General features: G+C 39.7%; 1 protein-coding gene across 5 annotated transcripts in view; it reads right to left on the minus strand.

Moving 5' to 3' along the window:
• Positions 1-14,045, minus strand: part of LOC102939288 (pleckstrin homology domain interacting protein) — a 309,900-nt gene that overhangs the window by 13,388 nt on the left and 282,467 nt on the right. For 4 of the 5 annotated variants that reach the window (XM_037894360.2, XM_037894359.2, XM_037894361.2 and 1 more), the window contains 6 exons: positions 11,408-11,480; positions 10,743-10,793; positions 10,262-10,411; positions 6,044-6,196; positions 3,231-3,394; positions 2,483-2,748 (listed from right to left, as the gene is read on the minus strand). In XM_037894360.2, coding sequence (XP_037750288.1) covers positions 2,483-2,748; positions 3,231-3,394; positions 6,044-6,196; positions 10,262-10,411; positions 10,743-10,793; positions 11,408-11,480 — 857 coding nt within the window. Of the gene's footprint in view, positions 1-2,482; positions 2,749-3,071; positions 3,118-3,230; positions 3,395-6,043; positions 6,197-10,261; positions 10,412-10,742; positions 10,794-11,407; positions 11,481-14,045 lie in introns of those variants that run through there. The other variant, XM_043542555.1, reaches the window with a different exon arrangement.

Below are 14,045 nucleotides of genomic sequence, written 5' to 3' on the forward strand. Positions count from 1 at the left end.
GGGGGAGCAAACTGACATGCTCCGCTGTATGGTGGATCTAATGTGGGAAAGGCAGCAAGACCACAGACTGCTGCTGCAGCCCCTGTATAACCACCCTCCCGCCTCCCCAAGTTCCATACCCTCCTCACCCAGACACCCAAGAATACGGGGGTGGGGGGTGGAGGCTACGGGGACCCACACAGTCAACCCCAGAGGATTGCACAAGCAGCAGAAAGCTGGCATATCTGAAATTTTGATTTGGTTTCTGGACTTGTCCTTTCCTCCTCCTCCACCGCCGTAACCCATACCCCCCACCCCATCTAGCTTCTGATTTCTCTCAATGTTTTGTGCAACAATAATAACGGTTTTTAAACAATTGTGACTTTATTTCCTTTCATATATATAGGAGGCGGGTAACTTTAAGAGAAACAAACACAACTGTCACACCGTACCCTGGCCAGTCATGAAACTGGCTTTCAAAGCTTCTCTGATGTGCAGTGCGCCCTGTTGTGCTCTTCTAATTGCCCTGTTGTCTGGCTGTGTGAAACTGGCCGCCAGGCGAGTTGCCTCAACCTCCCACCCCGCCATAAACGTCTCCCTCTTACTCTCACAGATGTTGTGGAGCACACAACAATCAGCAATTACAATTGGAATATTCGTTGTGCTGAGATCTAACCGAGTCAGTAAACTGCGCCAGCGTGCTTTCAAACGTCCAAAAGCACATTCTACCACCATTCTGCACTTGCTCAGCCTATAGTTGAACTGCTCCTTACTACTGTCCAGGGTGCCTGTGTATGGCTTCATGAGCCATGGCATTAAGGGGTAGGCTGGGTCCCCAAGAATAACTATTGGCATTTCAACATCCCCAACAGTAATTTTCTGGTCTGGGAAGCAAGTCTCTTCCTGCAGCTGTTCAAACAGACCAGAGTTACTGAAGATGCGAGCGTCATGCACGTTTCCCGGCCATCCCACGTTGATGTTGGTGAAACGTCCCTTGTGATCCACCGGTGCTTGCAGCACCATGGAAAAGTACCCCTTGCGGTTTATGTACTGGCCGCCTCAGTGTTCCGGGGCCAAGATAGGGATATGCATTCTGTCTATCGCCCCGCCACAGTTAGGGAACCCCAGCGCACTAAAGCCATCCACAATGGTCTGCACATTTCCCAAAGTCACTACCCTTGATAGCAGCTGGTCAATGATTGCGTTGGCTACTTGCAGCACTGCAGCCCCCACAGTAGATTTGCCCACTCCAAACTGATTCGCGCCTGACCGGTAGCTGTTGGGCGTTGCAAGCTTCCACAGGGCTATGGCCACTCGCTTCTCAACTCTGAGGGCTGCTCTCATTTTGGTGTCTTTGCGCTTCAGGCCAGGGGACAGCAAGTCACAAAGTTCCATGAAAGTGGCCCTACGCATCCGGAAGTTTCTCAGCCACTGGGAATCATCCCATACCTGCAACACTATGCGGTCCCACCAGTCTGTGCTTGTTTCCCGGGCCCAGAATCAGCGTTCCACGGCATGAACCTGGCCCGACACCACCATGATCTCCCAATCACCACATGCTGTGCTTCTAGGAACGTCTGTGTCCGTGTCTTCATCAGTATAGTAATCGCGCTGTCGTCGCTTCCTCGCCCAGTTTTGCAGATACTGCACATACGCTGGATAATGCGCGAGGTATTTACAATGGTCAAAACTGCAGCGGAGATCTCAGCGGGCTCCATGGCTATGGCGCCTGCATGGGTAATCCTGGAAAAAGGGCGCGAAACATAGGAGAGCAGAGTGGCAGCGGAAGAGGTGCTGTTCGGTTCACGATAGCCAAAAAAAGGCAGGAAATGGTTGTCTTCTGTAGCTTTCATGGAGGCGGGACCCCAGGAAACATGGAGAAGCTTGGTAGCGCGGCAAGAGCGGGAGAGCAGAGTTGGTGGTGGAAGCTGTGCTGCTCGATTCACAATGGCCGAGCAGAGTTGGCAGCGGAAGCGTTCGATGAGGAAGAGAAAGAGTAGATACTAGAGATTACATAAGAAGATGAGAGGAAATGCGAGGTGAATTCATAGTAGCAGGAGAACAGCGGTGCACCTGAAAGTATACTGAAACCAGTATGGCGTCTGCACGCCAAAAAGGCGTGAAACAATTGTCTGCCGCAGCTTTCACGGAGGGAGGAGCGAATGATGACACACACCCAGAAACACCCGTGAGAATGTTTTTGCCCCATCATGCACTGGGAGCTTAACCCAGAATTCCAATGGGTGGCAGGGACTGCAGGAACTGTGGGATAGCTACCCACAGTGCACCGCTCCGACATTCAATGCTTGCCTCAGTACTGTGGACGCACTCCGCCGTATTCATGCGCTTTAGTGGGGACACAGAAGACCGAATGTATAAAATTGTTTCCGAAAATTCAAATAGAATAATTTCGAAATAATTTCGTACTGTAGACGTACCCTTAGAAACAGTAAACTTTTACATTTAAAAAGCTGCAAAAATTACGAATGCTTTTCAAACCTACTTGTTTTCCCTGACACTGTAGTAGTATTAGGTTTTGTAATTGAAGGTTTTCCTCCTGAAGAAGTGGATGGTTGTTCTGTAACAGCTGTATCTGTTATCCCCCTATTACTTCTGGTCCGCACCAAAGAGGAAGATTCAGCTGCTTTTCCATTCATCTGAGCAGCAATGTGTCTCAGTGCTGTTGAACGTACAGGAACTGAAGATGAGGAGGCACCAGGGGTTTCTGGCTTCAACTGAGGTTTTATTAACCTTCTCTTCCTTTCAGGGCTGTAAATAGAAGCAAGATTTGTAATCTGGATGGCCACATTTAATATTCTACAAGGATAAATAAAACAATATGCTAGGTAGTGTCTAAGACTGTGGGAGTAAAACAATTGTTTCTATATGAAATACGTTAAAATATGACATTTACAGTGGAATTTCATGTAGTTGTGAGCCCCTGAAAAGTGAATCTTTAGTGAAGAATCACTGTAAATGCTAGTTGTATGACAAAGCATGATGCCATCACTATCCTAACAATGTGATTTACTGTATGTTTAGCTGTTATTTGAATTTTAATCACTTACACTAGGATAGCTTTAGTTAAAGTTTAAAAATCTTCCACATCATAGGGACTTGCATATCAAATATATCATTCTGCAATATAGGGAATAGTAAAAGAAGTATTAAAAAACACCACACCAAGTTCTACTATTTAGATATCTCAAACTTATATAGCATTTCATATTATCTTATAGAAATTAATGTACCTTGATGCAGCACTACTGGAAACAGAACTGCTTCTTCTTCTTTTCCTCCTTCGTTTCTTTATTGTGTTTCTTTTATGAAAGCGCAGAGCAGATTTATAATCTGATAGAACGGAACTTATATGTTCCTCAAAGAAAGCAGAAAGGCGCAAACTCATGCTGTAAATCTATTAAAAAGAGAAGCCAATGGATGGAATAAGCAAACAATACAAAAAATCTTTTAAGGTTCACAGTTTTCCAGTAGCATTTGTTTTTACTGAATATCTATAACAATATCTGTTTAGAAAACTACACACATTAATATAGGGAAGAGATGTTTTAATGTCTAAGTAAGAACGAAATGAAATGTACAGTAGACTCCACAGATCTGTACTCTTGAGGGTCTAGCTTGAACCATCAAAGCAGTTTACCCAAAAGTGGGCCATGACCCTATGAAAATATACAGATTGGCACAAAGAAAGAGGTTAGAAAGAGGTGTATGGCCTTCTCCGAGTTTCTGACTGCCTTTCCAGACTACAGGCTTTGATGTAAAAGGGAACAAGTATCAGCGTGCATCTGTGATGGGAATACATTTTGAGAACCACAGTAATCCAGTGCTAAGTAATTTCATTTTCCCCACATTAAGTTGTGTCCATATATCCCTATATCAGGACATTACTCAGCAGTAGCAATCTACCCCAAGAAGAGAGAGAAAGTGGGCTGCAAGCACTGCCACAGCTCTAATTAAATGGACTACCTGGGTACCTCAGATATTCCCTTAGTCTTTACCCGTAAGCCTACAGAGAGTTTGGATGATTCATGGAGAGACCTGGTCCTAGCCACCTAGCAGATGAGAGTTTGTTTCATATCCTAGTTAATAGAGTACAGTTGCCATAGATCTGGGAAAACAAACAAACAAATGGACTGGCTAGAGTATCTTTTTGCGGGGGGAAGGAGAAACAAAGCACCTGGAAAATGACAAATGAAGGCAGACACAACAGCTAAGAGCTCACTAAAAGCACCAAGCATCCAGTCCAGCACCTAGATATTACAGTTAGGTGTGACAGTTGCCAAACACCTCACTAGAAGATGCAAGTGAAGGAATCTCTTAAAACCCTGCTTTACAAATGGATAAATAAAGATTGATGTCTGACCTGCTAGGAGACAGACATAAGCAGCTATCAGGTATACTTTTCAGAGAAAAGTACAAGTAATCCAAAATGAGAGGTACTGAATGGGACTGAAACACCAATGAATGCTGGAACCAGATTGGAAGCCACTTCCACTGTGCTGTATATAGCTTGTGTATGGAGAAAACACCGAACTCCACAAACACCTGGAATAACCTTATTTGATAACCTTAAAATTACTGAAGATAAAAGCCTACAATTTGAATTTCTAAATAAATTGATGAGAGGTAAGGCGGTAACAGCATTCCAGTTCTGGTGGATGACGTAAGTAGGGAGGACTGAGGTTGTCTGCTAAGAAATTTGTCTCCTGTATTAGGACAACAGTAAATGAGAAGATTTGGAGAGAATGCACCAGTCACACATGTGAATAAACCCTCAAGCACAGCATACTTGACTGCACTCCTCTTAAGTCTCAGAATTAGTTGTTAGTACTTAGCCCTTGATGAGCAGAAGAAAGGCCACTAGCAGCATGCTGAAGTTTGCATCACCAGTACATTTATGTGCTGCCTTTACTTCCATAGGATTTCTCAAACCAGAAGACTAAGTACCTAAAGTGAAGGAAATTTTTTTTCACGAGAAAATGTAGAGCAGTGGCTCTGAACCTTTCCAGACTACTATGCCCCTTTCAGGAGTCTGATTTGTCTTATGTACCCCCAAGTTTCACCTCACTTAAAAACTACTTGCTTACAAAATCAGACATAAAAATACAGAAGTGTCACAGCACACTATTACCGAAAAAATGCGTACTTTCTCATTTTTACCATATAATTATAAATCAATTGGAATATAAATATTGTACTTACATTTCAGTGTATTGTATATATAGCAGTATAAACAGGTCATTGTATGACATTTTAGTTTGTACTGATTTTGCTAGTGCTTTTTATGTAGCCTGTTGTAAAACTAGGCAAATATCTAGATGAGTTGATGTATTCCTTGGAAGACCTCTGCGTACCCCCAAGGATACATATACCCGTGGTTGAGAACCACTGATGTAGAGCTAATATCTCAGTGACCAGCAGTTCCAAAATCAACTGTCAGATGGAAAAAACAGGGAAATGCCACTTATCAATGTCAGTGAACACCACTGAACAGTGCAGAATGTCACTGTTCTCTCCTAGGCTAACTAAAATTCTGAGATTTGTGTAATCCCTAGTGTGGGGATTTCTGGAGGCAGTTTCAGTTATGGAGAATCAATTATTATCCTCTTACAAATATCTGGGAAATATTTTTGTCACAGTGTGTCCAATCATACCACATTTTCCACACATCCCTCCCCCTCCACACAATTTATCACTTTTTCAACCTTGTCTCAAATAGTTATTCATTTACACCTCATCCCAAAGGTGATAACTGAAAATCCAAGGTAGTAGCAGCATAGAACTTTCAAGCCTTTAATGACCAAAGCACACTCTTCTTATTTATACTGTAGCTTGCTGAACATTCTTCTGTTTGTCACATAATAGGAATAATATTTATGATGGAATAAGCATTTAAACTTTTTGGAGTTAAGAAATACCCCAGCTTTGTTTTAACATTTAATCTCTGACAAAAATCATTTACTATCTTGCATGTTTCTGAGGTATGTGAACTTCCCTTAAATAAATACATATCAAGAATTTGGGTGAATAAATTGTATATCCTTACCCTTGATCTTTTGCTTGGTGTGTAAGCTTTAGAGTTGCTGAAAATAAGTCTCACATCTTTACATAATTCCATTGGAGACTCATAATTGCCGGCTTCCAGAGTTTCTCTAACTGTAGCAAAATCCATTGGTGTGTCAATAATATCTCTGTAATCCTATAAAAATGATTAGCAAATCAACATGTAACAGAAATTATTTTTGTTGGGTCCAGCATCTCTCATTCAGTAGGACAAAATTACTTGTCAATTAGAATAGCTTTGCCAAATTCTATGTCAACTTTAAAAGTCTGCATGGAAGACCACAAAAGCATCTTTCAAGATCTATTCTAGGGAAGCACTGCCTCCTCATCTGAAAGAGGCAATGTTGCTCCTGGCAGAGATGACCTTAAACTTGAGCATTTTGTACCAATGTTGCTTGAGCATTTTAAGCAACATTGGTACAAAATCAACTCCAACAAGAAGAAAATTCATAGCTCTATTTAGTCAGAAGGTTTTGAAGACCCAGACACTCTCATCAGAGGATTAAGTTCATGCATCAGACCATCAGAACCAGATTGTGTCCAAATGGAGGACACATATGTATGTGCATGTAGGGGGAAGTATCAGATTCTTAAGGATAAGTCTTGTTTTATTATTACTATTGCCTACCTTGTTGCAAAATCTGAGCCAAAGAAGTATGCTCCTTGCTGGCTGATGTTGAGAGTTTAGGTTACCTCAAAGGCATGATGGCTGGAGATTTGGCAAGAAAGACCCTATTCAGTGTCTCCCGAACAAAGAAGCACTTATTTTCCTTTTAATAATTTTCAATACCTTACCTTGAGAAACCTAATCAACACTGAAGAAAAATCTAAGTTAAGGAAAATTCTGGAAGCAGGAGTATGCTGATGACGTGCTCTCCATCCTGTTAAATACAGAGCAATGCTGAGGAAGCCAAGATTTCCAAGGCAACTAAATTTGACACTCAAACGTTCTGCAGTTACAATAGCTGCTCATTCCTATTTAAATGTAGTGTAAGTGAAAAATCATCTAAATAGAGTGTGACCTTGGGAAAATCATCATGGCTAAAGTGAACATTTGAAAAACTTTCTGTCTCTGAACTCAGGTCCAAATGAAATAATTTGGAAATTAATCCCCAAAAGATTATGTTGTATCAAAATTATATTTAGTTTTTTTAAGCACAGTAAGTCTTATATAGTATTTATATGTAAGTTACAGCTAAATATCACATTCACTTCAAAAAGGTGCAAGTTGAAGCAAAACTCAATGGCTCACAACAAAGAAGACAGCAACAAGAAAACCTTATCAATGCATGATAATATGCAACTAATACCTTGAAAGCAGGAGGTAATGAGGAACAAGTAAAATATATTTTAAAACATTTATATTTAAAGAAAAGAATACAGCAATGCTATCAAGATGTGCACAAACATTTGCAACCATATAATATTGTAACTAGAGCTGGTTGGAAGTTTACAAAACTTGAAATTTTGTGGTAAAACTGGCAAAAGAGGTTAAAAACATCAGTGGGACTACTGTACTTCTGCAGTAAAGTACTACTCACTGAGAGGAAGGGTGGCAGAATATGCCTCCTAGGTAGGTGTACGCTGATCTCACATAATTACGTGCCAGCATCATGTCACAGAGGCGGGGAAAGCAACTTCCCTGGGACTGCTTCTTCCCCTCCAGTACAAGAGGGCAGGCAGCCCCACAGAATAGGCAGCGCCTCAACTCTGCTGCTCAGTGCACCAGCTAGCTCAGCTCAGTTGAAGGTAAACCCACTTCTCATTTGGAGAATATGGAGTTTAGTTAAGGTTAGTTTCCCACTTCATTTTTTACCACCACACCACTTGTTCTGCCAATCTTTTACTGGTCTATCCAGTGGCAGGTTACTTTCCTCCTGCAGCAAGTAAGAGAGAGAGAAAGAGGGTGGGTGGGTGTGTGTGTGTGTATGAGGGCAAAGAAGGAATTATGACTCTGCTTCTGGGGCAGTTTGGCTGCATGTTGATTCTTGCTGTGGGCTACAGTAAGACTCCTAATTAACCTTTAAAATCAAAATCCATGTTTTACTATTTTCCTGTCCTAACAGTTTAAATAGTCAGTGAGAATACCGCTCTCTGTTTGTATGAAAATTTTATACAAGGGAGTAACCTAGCTTCTAATGCAATGGTCCCCAAACTGTGGGGCACACCCATTTATGGGGGTGTGAAGAAACATTCAGAGGTAGGAGGGGAGGCGCAGCAGGGCCCAGGCCAGCCCCCACCAAGGGCAGGGAGAGAGCGCAATGCTTCCAGCCCTGCTCCATCCCCAGCCTCGCTTCTCTCCCAACCCCAGCTCCACTCCACCCCCTGCCCTCATTCTCTCTCCACCCCTGGACCAGCTCTGCCTCTAGCCCTAGCTCCATCCCCATCCCTTCCCACCCCCAGCTCTGCCTTCAGCCCAAGCTCTGCTGCTGAGGAAGCTTTGGCTGGCTGTGCAGTAATGGGGAGGAGGGGTAACCGTTTGTAGTGATAATCAAGGTGGGCCATTTCCAGCAGTTGACAAGAACAGTAGGAGGGGAAATAAACAGGGGAAAATAGTTTTACTTTGTGTAATGACACATCCACTCCCAGTCTTTATTCAAGCCTAAGTTAATTGTATCCAGTTTGCAAATTAATTCCAATTCAGTAGTCTCTCGTTGGAGTCTATTTTTGAAGTTTTTTTGTTGAAGAATTGCCACTTTTAGGTCTGTCATCGAGTGACCAGAGAGATTGAAGTGTTCTCCGACTGGTTTTTGAATGTTATAATTCTTGACATCTGATTTGTGTCCATTTTAAATTTTAAATGTGGAAGAGGCAGGGATAAAATCTTGTACTCCAGCATTCTAATTCATCTGCATTAAGCATGATACCTATCCTTTCTCTACCTGCAATCCCAGCCTCATTTACTACACATCTCGGGGGTGTGGGGATGTGAAGGGGGAGTGTATGGCCTAGGGGTTTTTTTTAGTGTAAATTGCTACTTTTTAAAAAAAGCAAACTGAAATAAAAATGAAGATCCATCATATTGAACCATAGTGACTGTCACATGGATCATCAGCGGGATTTGGACCATTAAATCCAAAGCACAGACCTTCACCATTCAAGTTAATCGGGTATTGGGAGCAGCAGCAGCAGGCTGTCCTCTTGGTTGATCAGGCATTGGAAACACACAACTTGCTAGTGTGTGTCACTCTTCTTACTGCCCCCAGCTTGCATCTACTAAGCCTGCATCTGTCTGTCTCAAACTTTCCATCCTTCTTGCTCAACTGCATTTGAGCAAGTCAGGCTGCTTTCTCCTCCTCCTCCTCACTTCCTGTGCTTCAGCAGTGGAAGAACAGAGAGAAGAGGGGACAGAGTCTCTGCTCCCAGTTCTGGTGCCAGACAGGTACCACAGTGGTCCCCAGCAGCCAGGATGAGAAATTTCAGGAAAAGTCCTGCTCATCCCCCTTCCTTCCCAGAAGTACTGGGATTAAGCAGGGGTTAGTCACTTTGCGGTGATAGTGTATGCACAATCTCTTTGGTATGTGGGAGCTGTGAGGGGATGCAACATACTCAGTAAGACAATATCTTTGGAAAATAATGCTACCGGTCTCTAACAAACCTCTGCTGAGTATGTGCAAACTGCAATTTTCAGAAGTTTGTAATATGGCCAAACTTGGATGGATTTTCACAAGGACAACACAAGGCACATCCTTGACACCAGGATTATCACCTGCCAAATTTTGTATTTTTCCCACAGCTCGTTCTCAGAAATAACCAAACGTTTTTGGGTTTTTTGCTGAAATTTACAAAAGTAATTCAGCCTAAGGCAGACAACTGGTATGGAAATTCTAGCCTCAACAGTTAGAATTTAGCTAGGTTATAAGCTACTAAAAACAGGGTCTTATAAGCACAGCTGCCAACTCTGCCTATAATTAAAATATTGACATGAAAAACAATGCCAAAAAATAACTATTTTGCTTTGGTAAAAATCTAACTATATAATTATCTCAGAAGCATAAGAGCATGATCATGAGCTTCAAATTATTAAGTTTATCCTGATTACTCCAGCTGACCAAAGGCTCAGGAATTGAGTCAGGTTGCCTAGATAAGACTAAAGCCACTACAGTGATTTTGATAAAACACTGTTGAAAAAGATAGCTGCAACTCCTTCTCATCCCAAGTATGCAAACTATGACCAGCCTTGCCCCCACTAAATACTCACTGGATATTCCAGGAGATCCACTGGTTGGCGAAAAGGTTCAGAGTCCTCACACTGAAAAATAAGATTTAACAACTCCTGGCATTGTCTCTTCCATGCCTGAACATCGTATGACTGTGCTCTGTTGCGCAGCCTCCGCTTGGGTTGATGATCCTGAAATGGCAATAGTGACTGCTGTATATTAATCAGCCTACCTGTTTTCACAAATTAAAGAGTAAAGTGATTAAATGAAAATAATTAAGGTGTGACGCATCATTAGCAAACCAGTAATACATAATGGAACAGGTAAAAATGTTTTTAACATTACAGCTAATAAAGAAACTACTACTGTTAAAGTTGATTCACGGGGGAAGATACATAATATTTTAAAGACTGGATTATGCCTCCCTAGAGTATTTCAGTTTTTAATGTTTCTTGTATAATCCTTTTTTAGAGCTATTTACAGTGATATAAATCACTGAAGCAAAGTAAGGGAAAATATTACCTTCCTTTTTCTAGTGGACGTCCCTGGTACGTTTGTATCTTTCTCTTCTTCCTTTGAGCAAAAAAATATGAGTCGTACAACATTAAAATATAAAACGCATTTGAGAAATTGTTTCCTTACATACTGTATTTATACTTTCAGTTCTTTGTATTTCTCTCTCTGTCACTTTGGAAGGTGCTCCACATAAGAACCCTGAGAAACCTGCTGTTTTTTTCAATTACATTTTCCTGCCTAACCCTAAAATTTCTGAAACATGATGACCACCATTTTTTTTTAAGCAGTTTAGAACGTCTCTGAGTTTGTAAATGTGGAGTGAAATTCACTCCCATACAGACAATGTGCACAAAGTTTATGTACCACATAAGCCCTCTGGTTTGGAGGGTGGGGGGAATTTCACCCACTGTTCCTCAACTGGTTTGAAGGACTGCAGTTGGATGGCACAGGGCACTCTCTATCCTCTCACAATGGGCTGAATATACTGCCTTTGCAGCAGGAAGCTGCGGCAGGTAGTAAAACCCCATTTCTCTTGAACACCAGTGCAGTGTACTAAGCCATCATAGTGGGGTTACGCTTAGCTATTTTCACATTAAACAATTATTTTTCAAACGGAATAAAAAAAAATCAAAGTGGAATTTTGACATGCAGGTGGTATTTTGTTAGCTTACCTCATCAGAGTCAGACAAGACTTTCTTCTTCATTGTATTATATAATGGAATTATATCATAGCAAGCCTGGTCTCTGTATAGCAAGAAATATTGTATGTTAACAGGTGTATATTTTCATCCCTTTGTGTATTATCAACTTGTTTTTAGAGGTGGAACACATTTTTTCAAGTCATACATAATCATGACTACAGAAATACTGATTAATGCCATACTAATTCTACGCAGAAATATAGCAATAAGAAAGTTAGTTTATTACATTGGAATTTGTAAGGAACCTCCACAAATCTGATTATCTAAATTTCTTAAAATATATGAAATATTAACGGATTACTTTTAGGGTTGGCATAATTTGATTTCTTTTAATTCGATGGCTGATATCGATGTTTATTTGTAAGCTTTTTTTCATTTTTATCAATTTAAATTTTCACAGTTACAAGAAATTATGGGGAGATCAGACAATAATTACTCAATGATAGTAGATGTTGAGATTCAAAAACTTTACTTGCGTTTCAACGATTATTAAGTTTTAACATCACATCAGAATACATGAAGTAACTATCCTTATATCAAAATCTAGTAAGTTACTAATAAGCATTTTTTTACTTTGCTGAGTTGTAAATTTTAGTTATCATCAACGGAAATATTTTTTGTTGGCATGTGTGTATGTACGGTGAAATCAACATTTACCGATCTAATCCTAATCTAATCTAAAATCTAATCCTGCCAAGGCTAATTATTTTACAGTAACAGATATTTTTAAATTAAAAATGTCACTCCTTCAGCATAAAATAATCAGTTATAAAAATTCTAGACTTTATCCCAAATACATTATTTTGGGATTTAACCTCTTAGAATACAAAACCTTGGAGCATAACCTAAAATGTAATGTTTAAGAAAAGTTTTGTAGATGAGTTCCAATATTTCATGGATTAGGGACCCAATTTTATGGGACTCCAGGGGCTTCTATATAGATTATTTAGGTTAATCTTTCTATCTACCCAAGGGGACTCAGTGCTCAGTCTAGAAGATACCATCAGAGATGCTTAGTTTTGCAGTTCTCAAACTGTGGATTTGTCTCCAGAGGTAACATGCTTGTTAACAGCAAAAATATTTTTAAATAAATAAATAAATAAATAATATAGAGAGGTGAGACATAGCAGACTTTAACTCTATTGTCCCTCTGCAAATTTGTGTACACAGAATCAATTCCTTATCTCTCTCTAAAAGTGCAAAGTTTCAAAAAGTTCAATGAATAGAAGATTGTTGGGGGCGGAACAGATCTGAACAAGGAGAAGAAGTCTGGAGATAAATGTGAGAAGCGAGGGACATATACTTGTTTTGTTAAAATATAATATGTTTGCGGTTGAAGAAAAAAATCCAGAATACTTAACGTTGTTGTTTTAGTTAAATAAAACAATTTAAATGTCTGGCTAGTGATGTTCTCCTCCTAATACAGCAAGGCAAGAAAATCTTCCAAATATTAATGATTAACCTATTGAATTGGGGATAGTTCACCTCCCAGTGACTTCATAAATATCTGCTTCAATTACCTTTGGTAAATAAAATAACCAAACAATCATTCATTTTCTGTAAAACTAATCTGAAAAGTTTTCAAAATAAATCACTGTTTAAAAATGTTTAAAAATTTAACAGCAAAAATATTTTTAAATAAATAAATAAATAAATAATATAGAGAGGTGAGACATAGCAGACTTTAACTCTATTGTCCCTCTGCAAATTTGTGTACACAGAATCAATTCCTTATCTCTCTCTAAAAGTGCAAAGTTTCAAAAAGTTCAATGAATAGAAGATTGTTGGGGGCGGAACAGATCTGAACAAGGAGAAGAAGTCTGGAGATAAATGTGAGAAGCGAGGGACATATACTTGTTTTGTTAAAATATAATATGTTTGCGGTTGAAGAAAAAAATCCAGAATACTTAACGTTGTTGTTTTAGTTAAATAAAACAATTTAAATGTCTGGCTAGTGATGTTCTCCTCCTAATACAGCAAGGCAAGAAAATCTTCCAAATATTAATGATTAACCTATTGAATTGGGGATAGTTCACCTCCCAGTGACTTCATAAATATCTGCTTCAATTACCTTTGGTAAATAAAATAACCAAACAATCATTCATTTTCTGTAAAACTAATCTGAAAAGTTTTCAAAATAAATCACTGTTTAAAAATGTGATTTATATATTGTATATATATGTATAGTATAGTGCTTACCCTCTAAAAATGAAACCTACATCTATCTCTGAGTTGTGAAGAATATGTATTAAGGCTATAACAACCAACAAGAATGCACTTTTATGTAGAAAACCATGATTAAATCAAGACTTCCTGGCTAGTGATTTAAATCAAATCCACCCTGTCAGTGACCTGTCCTTTTTTGATTGTTTACTGCTTCCCCAATTTTTGTGTGATCTACCGATCTTTATCGGTAATGATTTTGTTTTCTTCCAAGTCACTGATAAAAATGTTAATTGCCTAGGGCCAAGAGTAGTAAAGGACAACCACAACATCTGCGAGATGTTCTGCTTTTTCAGGTCAGTGATTATATAACTTACAGACTCAGACCTAATCTACACAAAGAAGCTGCAGTGGCTGATTTAAAGGTGTGTTTTAGTGGGCACAA

The sequence above is a fragment of the Chelonia mydas genome, chromosome 3, assembly GCF_015237465.2.
Source record: "Chelonia mydas isolate rCheMyd1 chromosome 3, rCheMyd1.pri.v2, whole genome shotgun sequence".
In the NCBI taxonomy this organism is placed as follows: Eukaryota; Metazoa; Chordata; order Testudines; family Cheloniidae; genus Chelonia; species Chelonia mydas.